Source organism: Epinephelus moara, chromosome 22 (genome assembly GCF_006386435.1).
Source record: "Epinephelus moara isolate mb chromosome 22, YSFRI_EMoa_1.0, whole genome shotgun sequence".
NCBI lineage: Eukaryota > Metazoa > Chordata > Actinopteri > Perciformes > Serranidae > Epinephelus > Epinephelus moara.
The window spans coordinates 34466572-34491413 of NC_065527.1; the positions used below are offsets into that span (position 1 = coordinate 34466572).

The 24842-nt window shown below is 41.0% G+C and overlaps 1 protein-coding gene across 1 annotated transcript in view; it reads left to right on the plus strand.

Annotated features, from left to right (window-relative positions):
- The window catches only part of abcf1 (ATP-binding cassette, sub-family F (GCN20), member 1), a 57587-nt gene that overhangs the window by 29408 nt on the left and 3337 nt on the right, over window positions 1–24842 (plus strand). The window contains exons 12-24 of the mRNA XM_050033973.1: window positions 5348–5433; window positions 5531–5670; window positions 7152–7300; window positions 7382–7465; window positions 9077–9201; window positions 11001–11113; window positions 11474–11648; window positions 13054–13128; window positions 15388–15458; window positions 15537–15569; window positions 17812–17980; window positions 18059–18123; window positions 18210–18282. Of these exons, the coding sequence (XP_049889930.1) occupies window positions 5348–5433; window positions 5531–5670; window positions 7152–7300; window positions 7382–7465; window positions 9077–9201; window positions 11001–11113; window positions 11474–11648; window positions 13054–13128; window positions 15388–15458; window positions 15537–15569; window positions 17812–17980; window positions 18059–18123; window positions 18210–18282 (1358 nt within the window). The remainder of the gene's footprint in view (window positions 1–5347; window positions 5434–5530; window positions 5671–7151; window positions 7301–7381; window positions 7466–9076; window positions 9202–11000; window positions 11114–11473; window positions 11649–13053; window positions 13129–15387; window positions 15459–15536; window positions 15570–17811; window positions 17981–18058; window positions 18124–18209; window positions 18283–24842) is intronic.

The following is a 24842-nucleotide window of genomic DNA, read 5'->3' on the forward strand; positions in this document are numbered from 1 at the left end:
ATCTTAGATGTAAATATTGCATGTTTCTTTCAGATAAAACACATTTTTGACTTGTGAATGAGTCAATGGAATTTCTTGCAATAATGAAAAAATACTGGCAAACATGTCCGCCTGGCACAAACCACATGTTTTGGACATCTGTGAAGTGACAGAATGTCCCAGCATCATGGTTCTTATATTGCCAGATTCCAGAGAGTCTCCCCTCTTCATATATGTCAGAATATGTAATTTTCCAACTTGCTATGGTGAGATACATGTAAAAATGTAAGAATTTAGGCACACAGATTTGTTTTTTTCATTGATTAAAAAATTAATATAAAATACAGGCACATAGAAGAACATGAAATGATGGCAAATCTGGTTAGCCCAGATTGTCTTGAAAAAAAAAAAACAAGATATAGCATGTGTATGTAGCCTTTATAATGACTGTGATATGAGCTTAAAAGTAAAGGCAGTAAAAATACCCCAAAAAGGCCTAGGGCCCATAGGGTTAAAAAGTACCGAAATAAGGTACCGTTTGGTACCGGTACTGAATTCGAGATACTGGTACCGGTACCGTATCGGTTCAATTATGAACGGTACCCAACCCTAATTTTATATAGTGTAATGTACTGGTTTATAATACCAAAATGTTAACAGAAATTTCTACCATTAAATTGTAAACTGAAATTAATAGTATAGACCTAGCCTACCTATTGTGTGAAAACAGTCTGTCCTCAAAAACAAAACATTCTGCAGTGCTGTAAACTACAAAAAGGTTTTGAAATGGCAGCACTGGGCACAGGGCAGCTCCTAAATGTGCCAAATATCACAAACATGACTCACTGCTCAGCATTTAGGAATTTGTAGGTTCTTCTGTAAGAACACTAGTTGATCCACATGTTCTGGTTTGAGAGTGCTTCTTTTTGCAGTGACCACATCTCCTGCAGTGGAGAAAACTCGCTTTGCAGACACACTTGTGCCTGGGATACACAAGTATCACTTTGACAGCTGGGAGAGGAGGGGAAAAGTGATCTCATGGACATGCCACCAGTTCAAAGGTTCCTCAGTGAGAGGGAGAGATGGGGCTTTACAGTATCTCCCCATTTCCTCCTCAGCCCTCCTCTTGGGTTCTGCTGTACCTTCAGCGTCAGTGAATGACTGTCCCAGCAAATTCTCGAGCGGCAATGAGGCCTTCCTTTTGGGAGCAGAGGGGCTGGGCTCCGTGGGTGTTTTTTCTTCTTGAGTTCCTGTTCCCCCAGGAGCTTCATTCAGTTTGGTCCTCCTGAATGTCCTCTCATTCTGTGTTTTAACAAAAGAATAGGAAAGAGAAAATCGCATTAAACTAGCAGTTAGCACTTTCTCAGTCAATGCAACAGCTCATAGTAGGATAACTTTTTTCTCAGTCTTTCACTCATTGCAGCTACTATTGATATTGTTATGAGCATTTTAAGTTTTACATGAAACATGGTGAAATTACCTTGAAAAATGCAGCCTCCTCAGTCACTCCTCTGTAGATCTCCAATCTCTCCTCCTCTGTTAGAAAGGGCAGTCCCTTAAAACGGGGATCCAGGGCAGAGGCTGTATGAAGGATCTTCTTCTCTGCCTCACTGTTGTACCTCTTCAGGAGATCTGTTTTGATTGCATTCTTGAGCTCGTGGATCAAGGGTGAGTCTCCGCTGGTGTCTGTCATGTTCTGGAGGAGTTGTGCATTTATTAGAGCAATGAGGGACACTGTTGGATTGCTGTCTTCTGACATCAGTGTGGTCGCATCCTTCATCGGCTTTAATGCACTCACAGCGTCCTCTGCATTTGTCACATCTGTTTCATTGAGAGTGCAGAGGTCTGACTGTCCTTTTCTCACCTATGGAGACAGCAAGGTGGCATAGATTGCAGGTTGTTCCAAAAACCTCTCGAGCATGTCATATGCGCTGTTCCACCTTGTGGCAACATCAGTTATCAGCTTATGATGTTTCAGGCCCAGATATTTCTGTTTCACTTTTAGAGTGTGGTTCGCTGTAGTGCTGTAGTGCTGCGGTGGAAGAATGCTGATATCCGTCGAACTCTGCCCAGGAGTCTGGAGAGCATGGACACTTGAAGCGCCCACTGGGATGCGAGATTCAGTGTATGGGTGAAGCATTTTACATGAGGGAATTTTCCGAGCACCTGTGTGAGACTCATAAATAGCTCTTGTTTGCAGAACATGCGACAAAATTCTCCTTATCCTTATCCACTGTGAGGGTCCTAAGGACAGAGGGATGTTGTATGCTGTAAAGCCCTGTGAGGCAAATTGTGATTTGTGATATTGGGCTTTATAAATAAAATTGATTGATTGATTGAAAATCTGGTAACGTAATGTACCGTTACTGTTACATAGGACTCCGTCGCAACAGAAATCCAGGAATCACATGTTATGGCTACTCGACTAGCTTGGCTCATTGACAACATTACCTGGGGTTTGGTGTCGTTGTAAAGTGCAGGTATGACCTTTTCTGTAAAGTGGCTACGTGATGGTAGATTATACCGTGGCTCCAACCAAGGGCGTAGGAATGAGTTTAACATTGGGGGGGGGGGGGGCACATGTCGGAAACCTGACAGATCCGTAAATGGTTTGAGCAGAAATATGTCTGCCAGGGATGGGAAATGTCACTGAATGGCATATAAAACAATTTGCTTTCAAAAACAAAATGCCCCAAATGGTGAAAAGGCTGCTTTTTTAAATATTTAGCACCATATTTTTTTCTAAACAAAGAAAAGCTCATTTTAGCCCTGAAGTGGTTCAGAATGCGTCATTTTACCAACAAAGTCAACTTCAAATTTATATTATTTATATTATTCTATTGTAACAACAGATTTATGTTCTCATCATAAACAGACAACATTTACACGTGTTTCCTATGTATTTTCTTAGTATACAGAAATATATAAAGTACCACAGATCTTATAATCTGATACAGGTACAAGTCAGTGCTGAATACTAGAAAGACTGACACTAAAAACATTCACAGATCTAAAAGTATGAATGCATGTATTCAAATACATGACTTACACACTCTTATCTATATGCACAACATACAAAAATAGCTAAAAAAATATTTTTTACAAAGAACAGAGAAAAATATTTTATAAATGATACTGAGATTTGGTGATGGTTTATTTCTACCAATTACTCTTTTTATATCTCCATCTTAATTCATGAAAAAATGCAAAAGAAAATACTTGACAATTTTTTTGACATATCTCAATCAGTGACGATGATGTTACTGATCACTTTCAAATTGCTTGATTAATTTATTTAACAATTCACTGACAATAACTGTGGCAGCTAAGCATGAGTTTTGAATATATCACCTAACCCTTTATATAGCACATATGACCTACCTGCAACTCTGAAGTGCTGGCTCTCCCTGCCTCGCCCTTTCTATCTGTCAGTTGCTAGGTGAACTTCATCTGATCTCTAATATGAAAGCAGTTGACATGAATAAGGTATAGAAAAATACTGATGGGAAAGCCAAGAACGAGCGAAAAACACACAGACATACTAACTCCTTTCTAGATATTGGAGGTGTGTACTCATTTTCAAGTTACATGGGTTAATAGAACAATCAAGTTGTTTTACAAAAACCTTTAATATTTAGTGTCAAATAGCTTTTCTTTGAGATTGGAAAGTCTGTCATATTTTTCACCAGCCAATGTTAGCTAGTAAAGTTAATAGTAACAATATTAAAGATTACCTAGCAAGAGTGTACAAGTTAGCCTAGATGATGAATCACAACGTCAGCTCAACATCAACAGGTCTAGACAGAAAATATGATTATCCTCCTGGACAAAATTATTACCAACTCACATTGTCTTTCTTTCTTTTCTTTCCCATAAGAAAGAAAGCGCTAACACTGAGCTGCTGCTATCGTTTCATCTTAAATCTCTGTCGCCTGCAGGCCGCTGTGTCCCGACTCGCCTCTCAAACACTCAGAGCCGGTGGAGGGGGGGCAGTGACGCTGTGTTGTGCTTTCAAAATAAAAGCAAGTGAGTTAGAGATTTCAAATGTGGCCTCATGTGACTCTAACGACCCCAACGACCACCGTTGCAGCAGGAGTTTCAACGACTGTCGTTGACACACATTGGAGCACTAACGAACTAATGACATCATTGGCCTTGTGAAGAACTCCTCAGAGGTTAAATACCTGGGTTTTTCCACACCAGTTTGTCAGACTAGTTCCAGCCTAGTCAGACAAGCATGAACTGATGAAGCCTCTTGGATAAGAGGTGAAACGTCTTCTAAGACAAAACTAAGTCCAGTTGCGTTCGATTCAGTTGCCTTGAGATTTCAAAATAAGATATTTTTCTCCTCCGCGTTATAATTTTTGAGTGGGACAAATGCGCCTGTCTCCAATATTGGTTCCTATGCCCTTTGCTCCAACGTCTTCAACAGGTGGCGAAACCCGGAGTTTTCAACGACCGAGGAAGGCCGTAGATCCTTCACTATGAAAGCTACCACAGCCTGGGTGATTCTCTTTTCTTTCTCGGAGTTGGGCAGCAAAATTGACAGCGTCTCATAAATTCTTGGCTGGGCTTGGTCCGCTGTTAATCTTTACGGTGGCAGGCGTTAGCTTGACTGTCTGATAACTGAGACAATGCTATGTACATAAAAAACATAATAAATACATATGTATATTGAAAACAGTGTCTGCATTCTTTCAGCATTATATGCTTTTTAATAGATCATGGAAAATACAGACAAATATAATAAATATGAAGAGCCCAGTGCAGGTTTCCTTGTGGTATGCCCATTAACCAGGTTGAGTTGTAATAGAAGCAAATGTAATGTACTAATGTATACTGATTAAGTGTTCATCTCAGGGTTAATGTCAGCTGGCATATGGCACCTCTTTGGCGATATCACGCAGAGTTATCCAGCAGATAAAAATCTCAATGGTCAAAATGTCTGCCAGGAAATATGTCAAATAAATAATAACACAGCAAGTCAGATGGCAGATGGTGACTTTGTAATTCCCTGGATGTTGTCATATACAGCGTTACAGTGATGCTTGGCCCTTTCCATACCAAATCCTTTTCCTCCTTTGCCTCTGCCACTCATATTCTCTGATTAGTCACTGTGTTCAGTAAACCACTTTGTCATTAAGGCTGTCTTGTTTTAAAGTTAATTAATTTGACGGGCTTGGAATGCAGAAAGGATTATAGCATCTGTGTTTTATTGCTGTTTAAAAGAACACTATTTTTGGCTATTTAAAACATATGTCCAGTAGTTAATCTACATGGACAGAATTATGTAAAATTAACAGCCATTTTGGCTGCCAAAAAAGTCTAGTGTAAACCCTGGTTCAGTTGTCTTTGTCTCATCTTTCAGCAAAGGAAAGACCACATTACTGAAACACATAGCCAACAGAGCTCTCAGTATTCCCCCCAACATTGATGTGCTGCTGTGTGAACAGGGTAAGTGACCTGTCTGTCTGTGCTCTCCATCATTTCTCTGTCTCTGTCCATGTGGTTGTCACCCACTGACTCTGTCATGTACTTGTGTTTATGTTAGAGGTGGTAGCTGATGACACACCGGCGGTGCAGGCGGTGCTGAAGGCAGACACCCGCCGCCTGAAGCTTCTGGAGGAGGAGAGACAGCTCCAGGCTCGTCTCGAGAAGGGAGAAGACAGTGTGGCTGAGAGGCTGGAGAAGGTGAGTGAGTTGAGTGAGGGTTACTGTCATCATTTTAGTGCGACTTTTGTGATCGGATGCACAAGGTCTGAACTCAGCTGTGTCCGAGTGTCCATATTTCTGCATGGATATATGACCTGGTCCTTGGTTGCGAACAGCATGTATAAAAAGTGTTTTCTGTTTGGATAGTACAAACCGTAGGAAGATAGCAAATACTCACACATCTTGTATGTGGTTATGTCTTCAGTAGGCTATAAACTGGTGCACGAAGCTGATACTGTAGTTTGTGGTGTGTTTACATGAGTGCACAACTTATAAGTGTTTGTATTTTCACATATGTTTTATTTTACTGTTTCATGTAGCTGTATAGGAGTCGTTAAGTTATTGCTGATAAAAACCCAACATTTCCCGACTTTGCTGCTTGACAATAAAAAGCTGTCTCATGAAGAGGGAGAGTTATCATATGGAATTCTTCCAGAGAAGCATTGAAAGGGGACCAGAGATCTGGCAAGATCTGGTATTCCTGTAGTCACCTTTTCACTCTTTTTTGTTTTGTTTGTTTGTTTGGCAAATTTACTGTTTTGGTTACCTTTCAGTGCAGCAACCTGGTTTCTAGCAGCAGCAGGCAGCTGTTTTCAGTAAGAAAGCTCTGATAAACCTTGTGTACGCTACCTGCTCAGTTGCAGACAGCAGGCAGACACAGTCAGAGATTGGCTAGTACTCATAGTGGAACATTTAGCAGCTGAAGAGACAGATATATTCCTCAGCAGTTGTTGGAGACCTAAACAGAGCTAAAAGGGAGAGAATATTACACTTAAATGTGTCAGGTGGACTTAATTATGACTCCAAATGACGGCTACTGTTGTTCTGTGTCTTCTGGATGTAAAAATGGGTAAATGTTCACCATATCAGCTGTACAAAGTGATAAAATGTCAATGTTGGGTTTATGGCTTGTCCTGCTGCCCCCAAGTTGACAAAAAATCTGTTAATACAGCTTTAATGGATAACTCCAGCAAACAGCAGGGAAAAGTTTTGTATTTGTGGCCATGATTGCTATCAGTAATAATAAATTCTTACTTGCCAAATGAATTGCTGAGGTCTTGAAACACAGTGAATTCACTAAAAAGGAGTCTGAAAGGTCAAGACAGACGACCATTCAGATAAGCAGACAGGTTGGAAACAAACCTGGAGGTTAGCCAAACGTATCTGGAAAAGAAAATAAAGGCAAATAGGAAGCTGACTTGCCAAACTGTTGGTTGTAAACATGCATCACAGTTAACAGACCTAATGGTTCAGTCTCATTGAACTGTGCTTGCTGTAATTTTGCAGTTTCCCTGTGCAATGACGGTTTATTAGTGACATTTCAGGTGACTCACCTTCAGTTTGACCTCCAAAAAAGTGGGTTAAATAATTTGGATTAACTGTTGACTTGTTTACAACCGGCATGATCATATGAAGGCTCGTGTCTCTTGACCTGTCTCAGTGTTTGTACCCCTTGACAGGTTTATGAAGAGCTAAGGGCAATCGGAGCTGCAGCAGCAGAGGCCAAGGCCAGAAGGATCCTGGCTGGCCTGTCATTTACACCTGAGATGCAGAACAGACCCACCAAGAGGTTCTCTGGAGGGTGGAGAATGAGAGTCTCCCTCGCTAGGTACACCATTACAAACTGGTCCAATATCCATCTGTCAGAAGTTCTTTTTTTTTCACTCACTCATACCTTCTGTGCCCACAGAGCTCTGTTCATGGAACCCACTCTACTGATGCTGGATGAACCCACCAACCACCTGGACCTTAACGCCGTCATCTGGCTCAACAAGTATGAAGCAGCTCTTCAATGTCATGTGTTTCCCTGAATCATATCACTGAGTATTTAATACTGGTAGGTTTTTTTAATTGGGAAGGATGTTGGTCTGTGAATGAGGGAAGTTAACTTAGCTAAGCAGAGTTGGAACCAGTAATGAAGGCAATGGATATTTTTATAGGTTAATAGACTCATTTTGCTGCTTCAGGCTTTCCATGTAACAACAGGATTCCTGGCAGTATAGACAGCTATTTACACTCTTATTCCATCACTGCCACTCAGAATACCACGAGGCAACCTTCGGGCGATAACTGTAAATAAAAACTGTACCCTCTGTTGAATATTTAGTGGAAAAATAATCCACACACTGTTAATTGGCTTTCATCATTTTGGTCAGATACACTTTATCAAGCATTAACTTCCCCTCTTCTCCTCTGTCCTCTTTGCTTTGGCAGAAAAACATTCTTACATTAGGCTGCTTTTAACTCTCATAAGTGTATCGAATATTCAAAATACTTTATTCTTTAAGAGTTTAAAAAAAGGCAAAAAATACTCAACATGTTGAAAATTCCAAACTTATTTTTAAAGTCAAATTTGATATTGCTAGCACTTACTTATATTTTTAGACTTTTTATGATGTTTTTAGTGTTTCCTCTGCTGCTTTATATTATATTCAAGTTGTGTGATTGTATACATTTTACCATCTATCACTTTTTGCATTCACTATAATCACATTTTTCGGCGAGTATCACAGTTTCATCTCTCATCATGTTAAGTACTCCACTCATGGTTTGGAATATGTTGCTTTTGAAGCATCTTCGCTGGTCCCTTAGGCTGGATCTACACTAATTTGTTTTTCTCATTTCAAAATACAAAGCTATTGTTACATTTATGTTACATTACTCTGGCAATTTGGAACCTCTAAAATGAAGACGGTTGAAAATGCTGCTGACCCTGTTGCAGTTTGAAAACTCTGGGGCTGCATTTTAGTGTGGACGGGCAAAAATAGAGACATTTGGAAAAAATGACACATACCTTTTGCGAATTTTAACCTTCTCGTGTGGGCACTCCTTTCCTATGGCCATGAGTTCCCGGTACCACTCTTATATGTCACAGTATTTGCTTACTTGCCTTGACCTCCACATACTAATGTGTTACTTCAGTAACAGTTCCACCTCATCGTCACTCCAAGTAAAGAAATCCCTGGTGTTACTTTTCACCATCTCCATAGTATTTACTGTTATTAAGCAACCAACCACAGAACAGACAATCTGCTTCCTGTTTACATTGGCATGCGCATTGCCCAGTGTACTAAAATGCTTGTGTGTAGGGGCGTCGGTGGAATAGTGGATAGAGCAGACGCCCCATGTACAAGGCTGTTGCTGCAGCGGCCCGGGTTCGAGTCCAGCCTGTGGCCCTTTGGTGCATGTCATCCCCCCTCTCTCTCCCCCTTTCACACTTGGCTGTCCTGTCCATTAAAGGCAAAATGCCCCAAAAAATATCTAAAAAAAAAACAAAACAAATGCTTGTGTGTAGAGATTGTTTTTGTCTTAAAAAAAAGCAGTTTTAAAGCTTAAAAGTGTGGATGTGGCCTTCGCAAAATGTTATTCTCTTTTTCACTTACAGCTACCTTCAAGGCTGGAAGAAGACTCTTCTTATAGTTTCCCATGACCAGAGTTTCCTTGATGATGTGTGTACAGATATCATCCACTTAGACAACCAGAAACTCTATTATTACAGAGGGAACTACTGTAAGTATCAATTTAAAGCAATATCTCACAGATAAGGGATATGCAATGTTTAAAATAACATGACTCTTAACATAGATTAAATTCTCTTCATTTTTTTAAACTCCATTTGGTTTGTCAGCTTTGTTTAATAGCCAGGACTTTATTTCATCCAAGTAGGAAAATGTCCATCTTAAAGTCCCCTTACTTAATACTGACTTGTATCTGTGCACAGTTTGTTACTAGAGAGATGTTCTCACATTCCGAATAGAATAGAATAGAATAGAATAGCCTTTATTGTCATTATGCATTCCTGTATAACGAAATAGGAGAGCTACTCCTTTAAAGTGCCAGCATGTATAAACAATACACAATACAAATGCGAAGAGGGCAATGTCTGTGTGATGTCCTCAAGCAAGCTAGATTAAGATAAAAGCCAGTCTTTGTCTGATATGGGAAACACATTTCAATGAGGGAACAGACTTTATCACAACACTGGCAAAGAAACCTGAAACACTGAGAGGATTTGAGTTAGCATTAGCATGGTGAAAAATTTGTCAGCAAACATTGAGTATGCAGTTTTTAGATGTAAAGCAGACCAATAGGAACACTGCAACATTGTAGCAGATATTATTGCATGTTGGCAGCCACTGCCAATTAACCCAAAAGCCAACAAGCTAACAAACATAATAAACATAAGGTGCTAATGACTGCTACCATTCTGATATATCTGCTAGTTGCACAACAGAATCCTCATCTTAGTATGATTGAGGTGCAAACATGTTCAGCTAAATCTCTCAGATGTGTCCTCTAACGCTAGCTAGCCTGATGAGTGCTACTCTTTCACCAGCCCAGGTTAGGCCTTGTAGCACCATGCTAGCGTTGGAGAAAGTCAAAAGTGAAACCTGCTGCTGGCAGGGGGCTGGTGGGCAGGGTACAGTGCCAGATCTAGAATATCTCAGAAAAAGAGTAGATGTGTTTTCTATGGAACCACTTAAGTCCCAAAGGGTGATATTTTTTTATCTTGTGGGAATGTTATAATCTTGTTGAAACAAGGAAAGTCTTATTAAAACAAGTTATCTGGTAAAAACAAAGTCTTATTTTGTGGGAAAAAGTTATCTTGAGGGAACAGGTTATGTCTTGTTAAAACAAGTTATCTTGAGGGAACAGGTTATGTATTGTTAAAACAAGTTATCTTGAGGGAACAGGTTATGTCTTGTTAAAACAAGTTATTTTGCAAGAACAAGTTCTTATCTTGTGAAAAGTTACGTCTAGTGGGAACAAGTTAATATCTTGTGGGAACAAGTTACATATTGTTAAAACAATTTATCTTTGGGGAAAATGTTTTTATCTTGAGGGAACAAGTTACATCTTGTTAAAATAAATTATCTTGTGGGAACAAGTTATCTTTTACACACAAGGTGATCATTTGTTACCAAATGGTAATAACTTATGTGCACAAGATATGTTAGTTTCCGGGTTTTTAGAGGCTCTGTAGCTGTCAGCCCCTTGTCAGAGTATGTTCACTTTTTATGTGGGAAAATCATGCTAAACAAAACTAATAAATTAATGTGTATTGTACATTCTGTAAAATATGTCTGAAGGATGAGTTTAATGGATCTTGAAATTTAATCTGGAGAGTGACTTAATTGTACAAGTTTGTGTTGAAAATAGGGTGTAGTTTTATTGCATATTTTTGTATTGGGCTAGTACAGGACTGGGTAAGCATTGTGGTTACATGGAGTAAAACATACACACACAGCTGAAAGCTGATACTGGAAATTCTGCCTTACATTACTCAGTGTTTTTCACTTTTCTTTAAGTGACCTTCAAGAAGATGTACGGGCAGAAGCAGAAAGAACTGCAGAAACAGTATGACAAGCAGGAGAAGAAACTAAAAGACCTGAAGGCTGGTGGCAAGTCCACCAAACAGGCTGTGAGTATGACTGTCCCACCAGGGTCTAGTTTTTGTAAATCTGAATGGTGACCCAGAACAAAATAAACAAGACTTTAAAGAGAAACCCAATCTCTTGATATAAATTGAAGGAACAATGAAACGAAATACAATCATTCAAGCTCTGTCAAAGGGGCAAGTTGTGTTACTTCATGAATGAGTAGAGCCAACACGTTCTCTCACAGTGAATGGCACTGAAAGGTGCCTTTAAAGTCTCAATGTCTTCTGCAAATGAATAACATAAAACTCCCAGTTGACACAGATGCTTTATCTATCCATTCTGTCTGCTGTTGTTTTGTTTTTTTGCAACTAACATCAATGTTTCTAAATGTCTCCTCTCAGGAGAAGCAAACTAAGGAATCCCTGACCAGAAAGCAGCAGAAAGGCAAGAAGAAGGGAGGTCTGGAGGAGGAGGGCCAGGAGGCAACAGAGCTGCTGAAGAGACCTAAAGAGTACACTGTCAAGTTCACCTTCCCCAACCCACCTCCTCTCTCACCACCCATCCTGGGACTACACAGTAAGAACATTTGCAGACTGCTGCAGCAGCTTAATGCTTGGGGCTATTTTTAATTTTTTTTCAAAACTGCAGAGAAAATGTTTCAGCAGTAAAGATGACAACTGACGGTCTCAGATCTGAAACTGAGATAACAGTTAAAAACTGAGGAGGCAGTTGAGGACTGACGACATGGTTTGGTTCCATGAACATTCAGTCATCATGGGAATAACTGTGTCTGTCAATCAAGTAAATGTCATGTACTGGAGCAACTAATAATGCTTCTTTTTCACTGCTTTTTAAAGAAATATATTTTGACAATAGAGAAAAGGGAGAAAGAGCCTAATTTATGCTTGGGCATGTGACACTCTTGAAGAGTGCTGCTTGACAGAAATGACGTATTTTTGAGAGAAAGGTGTTGCTCGACACTTTTCTTTCATCACATACATGGAAAATTTTCTTATGTCATGGACAATATAATTTGTTGTGCAATCTGATTGTTAGTGTTACTGCTGAAGCCACGGAGACAGTAGTTTTGAATCCACACCGACTCTGTCCTGCATTCAGCGTCTCTGTCCACAGATGCAGCTGTCTGTCAGCACCCACCAACCGTAGCAAGTTAGGGGAATCTGTTGCTCACAGACAGACTGGGAGCTAATCCATCAAGGAATATAAATATAAATATACATACATACATTAATATAAATAAACACATATACAGTGGGATATTTGTGTGATTTTAAACCGCTATCTGTGCAGATTACTGTTTAACAAACAGCAAAAGAAATAGAGTTGGACTGTACACAAAAGCAGGGGGTCTCTGGTTATCATGGAGACAACTAAAACCTTTCGCCAAAGCATAAATTGAAAACGTCTCGCAACTGTTTAATTTCTGTCAAGCTATGCTCTTCAAAAGTGTCGAGTGCCCAAGCAAAACTGAGACCTAAGATGGGGAATGGCATGTTACAATGGTCCTTGGCTAAATATGAAAAAGGAACATTGTGGTTTTCATAGTAGGCTCTTTAAAAGGACAGTTCATACCCAAATAAAAGATGTGTAGTTTTCCTCATACCTGTGGTGCTAAAACTTCACCTGAGCCTCCCTCGGCATATGGGTGAGTAGATAATGGCTGAATTTTCATTTTTGGGTGCACTATCCCTTTAAGGTTCCATCAGCTATCTTTAATAAGCAGTTTGAATTATCTGCTAACCACAAGGTCCTACGTTCCAATCTGGCCAGGGACTGTTGTTGCATATAACTTCTGTCTGTCTTCCTGACAAAACATTCTACATTGTGTGTGTGTGTGTGTGTGTGTGTGTGTGTGTGTGTGTGTGTGTGTGTGTAAAAAACTACTTGCTGAAAACATTTAAACATGCAAACTTGTTTAAAAGTAAACAAAAAATGACTCCATCGTTTGTCCCCTGTGCAGGTGTTGACTTTGGCTATGATGGTCAAAAGCCTCTCTTCAAAAACGTGGACTTTGGAATCGACATGGACTCCAGGAGTAAGTATGCTGCTTCTACTATAATTGAAGAGTAATTTTGTGAACATTGACGCACATGTGACAATCAGGCAAACTGTTTACATATTTGCCTGTGTACTTGATGTGTTGGTTGGAGGAATAGGGCCTGATCACTTAGAAAGTGTTTTGCAGGTTGCAAAACGTGAGGTGCACTGCACTGCCCTTTCTTTTTTTTTTTTTAATTAAATGCCAGTAGTAAGAAAAACGCTTGCTGCAACTTTTTATTGTTGCCAGGCAACCACCCCATCACCTCCTTACCCTAACCTTCCTGTGTAAACAGTCTACTGATTATTATTTATTTATTTCACAGTAATTAGTTACTAAAATGGACAAGCAGAGGGCACTTGCTGTTGCTCTGTTTGAGGGTGAGAGGCTTTCAGCAAATAGTTTGTTGGGCACAGGGAAATGGAGATCTGTGTGGGTACATGAGACCCTAATGAAGAGGGTGGATCACGGGGAGTACCATCAGTTGGTCCAGCAGCTTTGCATCCATGGTGGCCCTTTCAAGGCATATTTTAGGATAACTCGGGGGCAGTCTGACGACCTGCTGTCTATCGTCAGGCTGTATAGCTATGGATATCCAGCAGCCGCTACCACCAGTTTCTCCTCTATTGTTTACCATCTGTAAACTTGTTGTCGTGACCACCACACAAGGCCCGCTTCTCAAATCATCTGATTGGACAATGGGAATAAAGCGGAGATGATGTGAGGAGCTTTTCCACTCTGATTTAAAGTTTTTTCAACTCAAGGAGTTCAGAGCGCTCCAAAAATGCCAGGCTCCTAGAGCACAGAAATGCAAGGCGCACCACGTAGCAACGCAAAAACAGCGAGCAAAAAACTTTTCTGTGTGATCAAGGCCTTAAAAAGTATATTTTGCAAAGTAAATAGAACTTAATATGGATGCGCTCAAGGAAATTGCTGTTAATTATGTCGAGATCATGGCAGAAAAAGCAGAAACTGCACCATCACAGATTAGTTTCAGGGTGTCTGCGGGGTCTTAAAAAGTATTAAAAGTTGATAAATCAAATGTCGGATAATTAAGGCCCTTAAAAAGTAGTGCTGCACGATTTGGGAAAAATGTGCGATTGCGATTATGGTGGACAATATCGCGATTTGCGATTGCTATTACAATATAATTACAATAAAATGTAATAAATAAATGGTATCATGAGTCTTTTTGCTTGATTCAGTGTTTCCCCTACATTATATTAGGGGGTCACTGACCCGTCTGCACGCACCAGGATAGCTTGTGGGCTTGATGTCAACAAACTCCACACACTACAGGAGAGGCAGTCACGTTCACAGGCACACACGTTAACATTTATTTAGCCTACATTAAATCGCAAATCACAGCCTTTTATGCGGTTACGTAATCGCACAGCCTGACATCGCGATTGCGATTAGATTAATCGTGCAGCACTATTAAAAAGTATTAAAAAGTCTTAATCACGATTTTATGAAGTATTAAATTTTCTTGGCATTCAAGCTTTGACAAAAAGTATCCATGAATGTATAATTTATTTTCCTCCTCGCGACTATTACAAACAATGATGTGTAGGTAGGCACATTTGGACTGCCACTCGGGGCCATGCGCCTGTGCGACATCACGCGACGGCGCACGTCCAGGCGCCAAACAAAGGAGCAAAAGACACTAAAAATGGGGAAATGCAAGTTTGCTGACTCCCGGCTGGAGATACCGGAGTTTAAAGATTGGATAAAGACGGTCGAAGGTAACAACCGGGAAGCCTATTGCAAATACTGGTGTAATATTGTAATTTCACCAAGTTATTGTTGTTTTCAGCAAGTTGACCTTGAATAGCTGATGTTGAGCTGTAGAGCTGTGTTACTTGTTATGACCTAAGGTGTATTTTAATAAACCTGCCTTTGGTTTAATTTATTCTTTCAAGCTTTATTCCTTCTCATCTTATCCGAGTTCTGTTGTATGTTTGTGCTCCATAGATTTAATTGCAAACTACAACTGTTTAGTAAGTTAAAGATGCGTTGCTGCTAACAACAGCTTGTAGTGGCGATGAGGTCTTAAGGTTTTTTTGGAAGGTCTTAAAAAAGTCTTAAAAAGGTATTGAAATTAACCTCAGGATTCCTGCATGTACCCTGAGTTTATCTTCCAATCTTCCCTTTATTGTTCTTGTGGTTTGCTTAGTCTGATGCTGACCTTACTTCACATCCTGATGTACTGACCCAACCGCTCACTGACATGACTTGTTTTCTTCCTCTCTTTAGTTTGTATTGTTGGACCCAATGGTGTTGGGAAGAGTACCCTGCTGCTGCTGCTCACTGGGAAATTAAATCCTGTAAGTGTGTAGATATGCAAGAAATAGAATTTTACTCAACTATATGTACTACTGAGGTAACTGATGTTTCTTTTTTAGACTAAAGGTGAAATGAGGAAGAATCATCGCTTGGTAAGTAACTTACTGTTGATGTTTGACTCCTAAAATACTTAATGTACACTGTTAACTTTATGCTCACACTGTGTCACTGTGTTCATAACATTTACTGTTCTGGCGCTGGTTTCATTATGTGTTCATCATTTCAATGTGTTGACATGGCCTAACATGACCCAAGAGTTAATGATGGATGCCGCTGTTAAAGAACAGCCTGTCAGACACAAGGTGTACTTGCCAGAAGAAACTTGTATTTATGAAACAAAGCTACATTAATTACAATAAAAGGAGCTGCGTGCCAGTGTACCTCGGTGTTGATGGCAAAGGTTCAGCTGTGGATAACTTCAGTGTGCTGGCATCTTATTGACCACCTCTTTTGAATAGAAAATACTGTAACAACAGCCTGCTTGAAAAGTCGCTGATTGTAAGAACGTGTGCTGGAGAAACAAAGCAGATATGTAAAGCTTTGTACATTATGTTTTTGCAGAAAATGGCGCTGGTGACTGTACATATATTTTGGCCAGTATGAGGACCAGGCAGAGTGCTGTCAGTGATGATGAAAGCCATATCAATGAGCTGTTTACATACAGTGGCTTTAGCAAGAACTCAACCCCTTCACTTTTTGCACCCTTTAGTGTGTTGTAGATGTAATTCTGAATGGATCAATTCAATTCAACACTTTATTCCGGACACAGAGGCAGTCCATAGTACAGTACAATAAAAATACAAGACACAATAAAAGGACAGACAAATACAAAAATATCAAATATTTGCATATAAACTAAAACGCCAATGGTTCAAAAGCCTTGAGGTGAACCTAACCGTACTCACAGCAGGATTTGCAAGCACTGAAATTATGCTGTTTGGTGACTCAGATATCCTGCAGATACAACTGTACATGAGATTCCTGAGTACAGCAGGACATGTAGATACACCAACACTGACAAACATTTGGCTTGCACTGCTCCTTCTTGGCACTTTAAGCAGCATCCTCATGCCATCATTATATGCCACCTTGAGTTTCTGTATACTGCTACTTTTGTAGCGCCGCTACAAGTGGGCAGTATACATTGGGGTGCAAAAAGTTTTAAAAAGAGTGGTCTTCACAGACAATGAGCACATAATAAATTTGCGTTTCAACATATTAGCCTGTGCATACATCATTCGGTATTGTCTTTGAATGTCCCTATCATCAGACAGGTCATCAGTTAGATAATGTCCTAAGTATTTAACCTCTTCACATATTTTGAGGACAGTACCAGAGAGAGAGAAGGCAGGAAATGACGATTTATTGTCTTCCTTGCTTCTGACTATCATAATATTACTCTTTTTTCCATTATATTTAATATCAAAGTCAGAGCCATATTGAGAGCATACTCTTAGTAACTGTTGAAGACCAGCGCTATATGGACACAGGATAACCAGATCATCTGTGTACATCATGTGGTTGATAATGGTGTCACCAACCATACAGCCTGTTCTACAGCTGTTTAGCTGGTTGGATAACTCGTCCATGTAAATATTAAAAAGAAAGGGAGATAAAATGACTCGTCCATGTAAATATTAAAAAGAAAGGGAGATAAAATGCCCCCCTCCAACTCCATTGCATACATTGAATGGAGCAGATGTAAAATCACCCCATTTCACATACATTGACTGGTGTGCATACCAAAAAAACAGGATTCTTACAAGAGATGTGGGAACCCCTCTGTTTTGCAATTTATAAAAAGAATTTTTCATGGTTTACACGATCAAAGGCCTTAGAGGCATCAATGAAACACATAAAAATTGTGGAATTATGTCTGTTATACAAATCTAAAATCTCTTTTAGAGCAAAAATACACATATCTCACTTTGCCATTTTTACCCATCAGTTTACACTCAGTAACCCATAATGACAAAGTAAAAATATCAAAAACTCTCATTTACATAAGTAATGGGCAAAATGGCAATTTTATCCATGTAAAATTAAATCTACCACACAAAGTGTGAAAACAGTGAGGGGGTCTTAATACTTTATGAAGTCAATGTATAACAATGAAGGAAACAATTTACATTTGTAAAGAATTTAAATTTTTCACAAAGTCAAATCCAATTAAACTTACAGTAACTGACTCCTCTGTATGGCTAGCTTTTTAGCCGCTCTCTTAATTACCTTTTGTACAGTGTGAACACAGTGTTAGACAGCAACAACTTCTGTTTATTTTGGTAAATGAGATCAGAAGAAGAGTTGTAACTTGGGTCTTTTGTGTGCCTACAGAAAGTGGGCTTCTTTAATCAGCAGTATGCTGATCAGTTGAACATGGAGGAGACTGCCACAGAGTACCTGATGAGGAACTTTAACCTTCCCTACCAGGACAGCAGGAAGTGCCTGGGACGTTTTGGCCTTGAGAGCCACGCCCACACCATTCAGATCTCCAAACTGTCTGGTATGAACATGAACATTTGCCATCAGCTGACACGAAGGGAACATTTTCTGACATTGTGTCTGAATTTATCTGTAACAGGTGGTCAGAAGGCCAGAGTAGTGTTTGCTGAACTGTCCTGTCGTCAGCCTGATGTACTGATCTTGGTAAGGGCCACTGAACCTTTTATCCACACTGCCAATGTACTACCCAATTTAATTCTATGACCGACTAACTTATTTCTCTCTCACAGGATGAACCCACGAACAATTTGGACATCGAGTCAATAGATGCCTTATCAGAGGCCATCAATGAATATAAAGGCGGTAAGAAGAGTGTTTCTGTTAGACTTCTCACTTTGCTTTTTATACATGAGGAGTCCACCAGCGAGGAATTAATTCACAACTGATGAGATAAAAATCTACTTCAATTCAATTTCAATTCAGATTTATTTGTAAAGCCCAATATCACAAATCACAATATGCCTCAGGGGATTTTTAAGACAACGACATCCCTCTGTCCTTGGACCCTCACAGCGGGTAAGGAAAAACTCCCCCAAAAAAACCCTTCAACGGGGGAAAAAAAGACAGTGGAGCACAAAGGCTCCGGAGAAGAAGCCGAGTTAGTGACATGCAATATGGCCGAGTTAGCGAGATGTAGTAACAGGACATGAGTGTTAGCAAAGGAGAGAGAGAGAGCGACAGAGAGAAGGAGAAAAGGAGCTCAGTGTATCATAGAAAGTCCCCCGTGGACTAGGCCTATATCAGCCTAACTAGGGAGGCATCCAAGGCAAGCCTGAGTCAACCCTAACTATAAGCTTCATCAAAGAGGAAAGTCTTAAGTCTGCTCTTAAATGTGGAGACAGTGGGTGTTTCTCCTCCAAGGGAAGGATCCTGCCAAGGCAAGAGTCCTCCCTAGCATTTAGTGAAGACACATTGGAACAGACTAATGAGTGTCCCCTGGGGCCGGTTGCACCAACAGGGCTTACGCCTGGTCTTAAGCTAAGTCGGTCAACTTGGTGTTCTAAGTCAGTTACGCTGGTTGCACCATCTAGGCTTAAGCCTTCTTCTCACCAAGACCGGGCATAAATCTTACGCCTAGTCAAGAGCAGGTGTAAGGTCATTATCAAGCTTCGCTCATGTGCTCTAGAGTGCAGAGAGTGCAGCTTGATAATGACACGTCTCATCCACCGTCTGTACAATGAGCGGGCATTTAGACAGGAGAGATTAATTAGGGACAGACGCAATCGGAGCTGACTGAGAGGTTTCGATTCGGTAGGAGAGATCTGTTTGAACTTATTGAAGAGCTGTCACCGGATTTACAGTTTGTGTCGGGCTGCAACATGCCAAGCCATCCAAACCAGTGAAGGCAGGGGAATCCTCCCCAAATACATCAACAATGATGTCACTGTAAATTGAGGTTTTGGCGGGGGACCCCCACCAGTTGGACTTCTCTTCTCTTCTCTTCTCTTCTCTTCTCTTCTCTTCTCTTCTCTTCTCTTCTCTTCTCTTGTCTTTTTTTGCCTTGATGAGGAGACCTTCCACTTCTTCCCAGGCATAAGCCCTGTTGGTGCAACCGGTGTAAGTCCACTCCTTAAGACCGGTCTCAACAAAGACCGTCTTAGGAGTTACGACCAGGCGTAGTAAAGACCAGTTGGTGCAACCGGCCCCAGGTGATCATCATTAACCCTCAGCAGACTGAGGGTACTGTGATAATTTTGGCACTCTCTAATGTTGTGCAATTTAAAACAAATGTATCATTATTGTCAGAATCATGTGACTTTTAGAGAGAATATATTTCTGGGCCCGTATTCACAAAGAATCCTAAGACTAAAAGTAGCTCTTAGTGACGTCATTCTAAGAAAAATCTTAGAATTCCTCGAATTCTAAGATTTTTCTTAGAATTTTCCCTTGGTAAGATAAAAGTTATTTACAAAGCATCTTAGGCCTTAAGAGAGCTCCTAAGGTGAAAAACTGTTAAGAGGAGGGAGGAGGACTTTTAAGAAGCCTAAGAGTGTCTTAAACAGAGAAGATGGCGGAAAGACAGAGAGGAAGGAGAGATATTCTCCGTATATTGAACGACAGTGATTTAATAAGACGCTACCGGCTTGATCGTGCAGGGATAATGTTTGTGGTTGACCTCATCAGGGATGAGCTTACTTTTCCCACCCAGCGTAGTAACGCAATAACGCCCGCTTTGGATTGCAGCACGTACCAGCGCTTCTCACACTCATCGCTTGTGCGTAAAAGGAGAGGGAACGACGCATTGATTTGTCGGGCAATGCGCTCCCAAGTCTGCCTCTTCCCTTGTGCCGTGATCCCGGGACCGAATTTCCCTCTTAAAACTCCTTTGTTCTCCTCCACGAGCTGTGCCAACAGCAGGCACTGCTCTTCTGTCCAGTTCGGCTTTCTCGTTCTTTTTTTCTCCATTTCATTCGTTGTTTTGGTCATTCTGCCAAATCAAACCGCTTTTTACAAGGAGGCCAGCAATCACAGTAATTGCTGACAGCTGAGTCTGCGTCCACCATTAATATCAAATAGATTAAGTAGTAAAATTAACCAGCATGGCAGGTAAACATAACAATAAGAAAATCAATATAATAGTCGGCATGTGAATGAGGTACGTTCAAACATTTTGAAGCTGTGTAACAATTAATTTAATTTTTCTGAGTTTCATCATCATGACATAAAATTATTTTCATGATTACACATTTCTTAATACAGTCTAAGTTCTATGATCGGTTGATTTCACTGTCCATTCATTACCAGGAGCGCATTTGTTTTTCTTTTTTTTTTCTTTTTTCCTTTTTGTAACAACCAATCACAGCTTTTAGAAGACTGCGTCATACCTGGCAACGGGGTCAACCACACCTCCTCACTAAGATAAAAGTTTCTGTCCCCTCCTTGCTCAGAGTTGTCTCAGAAACTTCCTGAATCACTCTTAAGCTAAGATTCCTTGCTAGGAATTTTTAGGCTAAGTTAGGAGCTCTCTGAGAGGACTATGAGAATCTTTGTGAATACGGGCCCTGGATCATATTTAAGAGTAAATGGAGTAATGAAGTACAGACAGCAGCTGAAAAAGTCCTAAATTATCATTAACAGTATATACACAGACTCACACACAGTCATTTCAAAGTGATCCATATTTTATGTATGGGTCACCACACACTGCGCTACAATAATATGAATAGTGGATCTGATCTGATGAGCTGCGCTGCTCTGAGACAGCTGACTGCGCCGATTTCACATTATACCACCGCGCAATCCACTGAAATAAGTTCACCTCAAAACAAATGAGTGATTCTTTGACCTGCAGGATATTCTAATGTGTCTGCTCTGGCCATTTTCACCATGATTCCCTGAAAAATACACCTGTTGAAACTGACGGAATGAAAGTTTTATGTTTTATCTAAATCACGTTATTTCAAAAAAATGTCATTATTTGGCAGTGGATGCATTTGGAAGTGTAAATTATGAGGTTTCTCTCTATACTGTCTATATGTTTTTTTCACGCTTGTATGATAAAAACTCGCTGGTAGAAGTTTCATTGAAGAGGCCCCGTCTCACTTCCAGTAAATTGTGTTCAAAGCATTGTGGGGATTTTATACCCGCGTAGGATCCACACATGCATCCTTGGAATTTCTCTGAAAGAAGGACTCAGTCCTTCGTGAAACTCTGAAGGATCCTTGACATTGGAACAGTCCTTTGGCGGGGGTCTATGACGTAGTGTCCTTCAAATTCGGCAGTTTGAGGATCCTTCCTTGACTTTGAGAAACATCCAGTGTCTGCCTCAGCACCGATCATACCAGTCATGTACATAATCAAAACGTGCTCCAGAGCGTGCTGTACTGTTTTAGAAGGTTGCAGTACATGTTTCAAGTTGATTATATCTGCCTGGAAAGTTGGAGCAATGATGGGGGGTAGTGGAGCTGTGACTAAATCTGTTTTTTCAACTCTTGGTTATCACCTCTACCTTCGAGGTTATTCCACTCAAAAAGTCTGACCAACTTGTCATCTGCCACAGCACACATACCCAGGGACTTCTGATGTCAGCTTTAGTGGCTGGCTCATTGGATTTGCAATGTGATTCACAAGAGCCATGAGGCTATGAGTTGCACCACTCCAATAAGACTCAGGACACACTTCACTAGGAGTATTCTCTCTGAGCCACCCTGCCCTTGCCTTGTCTTCAGCATTCACTCTTGCACAGTCATACATAGGGGTGAGTTCGTGTACAAAAATCTCTCAACGTTTAGAGTGGGTCATTTTTTTTCATGTAAACACGTACACGGATTTCACTGCTGGGTGGTGCCATTGCATTATACCAGTAAAGCCCCAGTTATCCGAATACCAACCGAACAGGCCATTTAACCAACGGTTACAGGCTTCCACTCCGAAATATCGCCATTCCGACGGTCCGCCATCACGAATTCTGGTCCCTGAGTCCTGACAGTAAGCTATGGCGAGCCTGTAGAAGTTGTATTTCCCATGCATGTCAGCGATTTTCCAGGGACACACGCTGACATTACCTGTTTTTCAGCGAACACCTCTGGTAATTTTACTAAAAAGCATGGCATATAGGTCCACAGTAACTTATTATTATTATTACTATTATTATTGGGTCTTATAAGAGTGGGCTACAATGAGTACCGGGCCATCAAATCCCAGCATCCACGGTGAGAGGACACGGAATTGTGTGCGCTTTTACGCACGCGGGTCTAGGCGATCACGGATATTTGATGTGGGAAAGATGTAGCTAGATGTATTACCTGTTTTTAAGCGGCACCGAGATACGTGGCTCGTCCGTCTGTAGCACGAGTCATGTGCGCCACTTCACCACCAACCCATGCGTAAAAGTGCAAACAATTCCGTGTCCTCTCACCGCGGATGCTGGGATTTGATGGCCCGGTACTCATTGTAGCCCACTGGCGGACGACCCCCTTAACGAATGTGCCGTTTCAATAGAACGGAGCACAAAGGCTCCTGACCTGTTGCCAAACCCGGTCTCACACCATTTCTTGTCATATTCCCAGTCTATCACAGTTAGTCAACAATTAGTACCCAGGGCCCACTGCACCAGCATAAGGTCTGACAGTCCCTCTGAAGATTTCATCCCCACTACCTGACAGCAGTTAGGGTACCGTTGGCCATGACATGGGAGGTCTGTACGACCCTCCAAGAATATGCCTCCCCAGACCATCGCTGACCCACCACCAAACCAAACATGCTGGATGATGTTACAGGCAGCATAATGTTCACCATGGCATCTCCAGACTCTTTCGCGCCTGTCACATGTGCTCAGTGTGAACCTGCTGTCATCTGTGAAGAGAATGGAGTGCCGGTGGTGGACCTGCCAGTTCCGGTGTTTTCTGGCCAATGCCAGTCAAGCTTCACAGTGCTGGGCCATGAGCACAGGTCCCACTACAGGACGTCCAACCCTCGTGCCACCCTCATGAAATCTGTTTCTGACGGTTTGGTCAGAAATATGCACACCAGTAGCCTGCTGGAGGTCATTTTGTAGGGCTCTGGTAGTGCTCCTCCTGTTCTTCCTTGCACAAAGGAGCAGATACTGGTCCTGCTGCTGGGTTGATGCCTTTCTACGGCCCTGTCCAGCCCTCCTCGTGTAAAGGCTGGTCTCCTGGTAATTCCTTCATGATTTTGAGACTTTGCAAGATGAAACAGCAAACCTTGTGACTACGGTACCTCACGGTACCGGGATAAGTTCAAAGTCCAATCGCAAGAGGGTGAGTGTCCATGCGCCGTCCAATAATGGCACGCGCTGGCCACCTGGCACTCAGTATGCTACTGCAATGGTTTGTTTTCCAGTGACATTTCAGGTATTAGCTGAGCTATTGAGTATCTTTAAGCAGTGAAAGTTATTATTTATTTCTTTTTACTTGTATGCTAGATTTGTTTCTATACGCTACAGTGATTTGTTTTCCTCAGAGCTTTACAGTGCGAACATTTTACTCGCATTTGCGACTAAAAATAGTTTTGTGCAAGCAAAAGAAATCATCCAGGAGCACGCTGTGCGAGTACAGATTTCAACCAGCAGCAGAAACGAAAGGCGAATCCTGCCAGTTGTGGGTTGAACGGGGATCACAGACAGGAATACGGCGGAGCATTACGGCCACCGCAAGATAACGCGGTTTACCGGCGACCAAGAAGCCCGGCTCCAGGTCCAATAATTTCTTCTTCGTTGGTGTCATAAGTACCTGAACAGCTGAGCCGTGGCGGCACACAGGTATGTGATGTGTCAGAGGAGAAACGAGACGTTCACATTTCTCTCTTTGTGGCAGGTAACGGTCCGAAAACCTCACCGCACTGAAGGGACTGTTCTTAACTTATCAGAGGAGGAGGTTGGCTGGTTGATTTTTATTTTATTTATTTATTTTATTTTGATCCCCCCTATGTTAATCACTTATTGATGCTGTTTTTGAATTATGAATAAGTCAATAGGTAATTTATTCCATTGAAATATCATTGATGTATTATAGAAAAGTGATTTATCTTTTTATAAATGACAAAAGGCACATCTGCCTACTTTTTGCTGTGGTATCATGATACTACTCAGAACTGTGATACTTTCACTGGTATCGTACCGTGGGTCCCAATTTTGGTACCATGACAACACTACATCCTGGAGGAGCTGGACTACCTGTGCAACCCGATTGGGTTGCAGGTACCGCCTCATGCTACCAGTAGTGACAAGGACACTAGCAGAACACAAAACTAGAGAAGAATCAGTTTGAAACAATAAGGAGATAGCAACTGTCTGAGGCCACCACGTGTAAAACCATTCCCTTTTTGGGTTGTTTTCTTGCTTTTGCCTCTCCATTGCCCCTGTTATCAATTTCATTTGCACCAATGCAGGTGAAACTGATTCA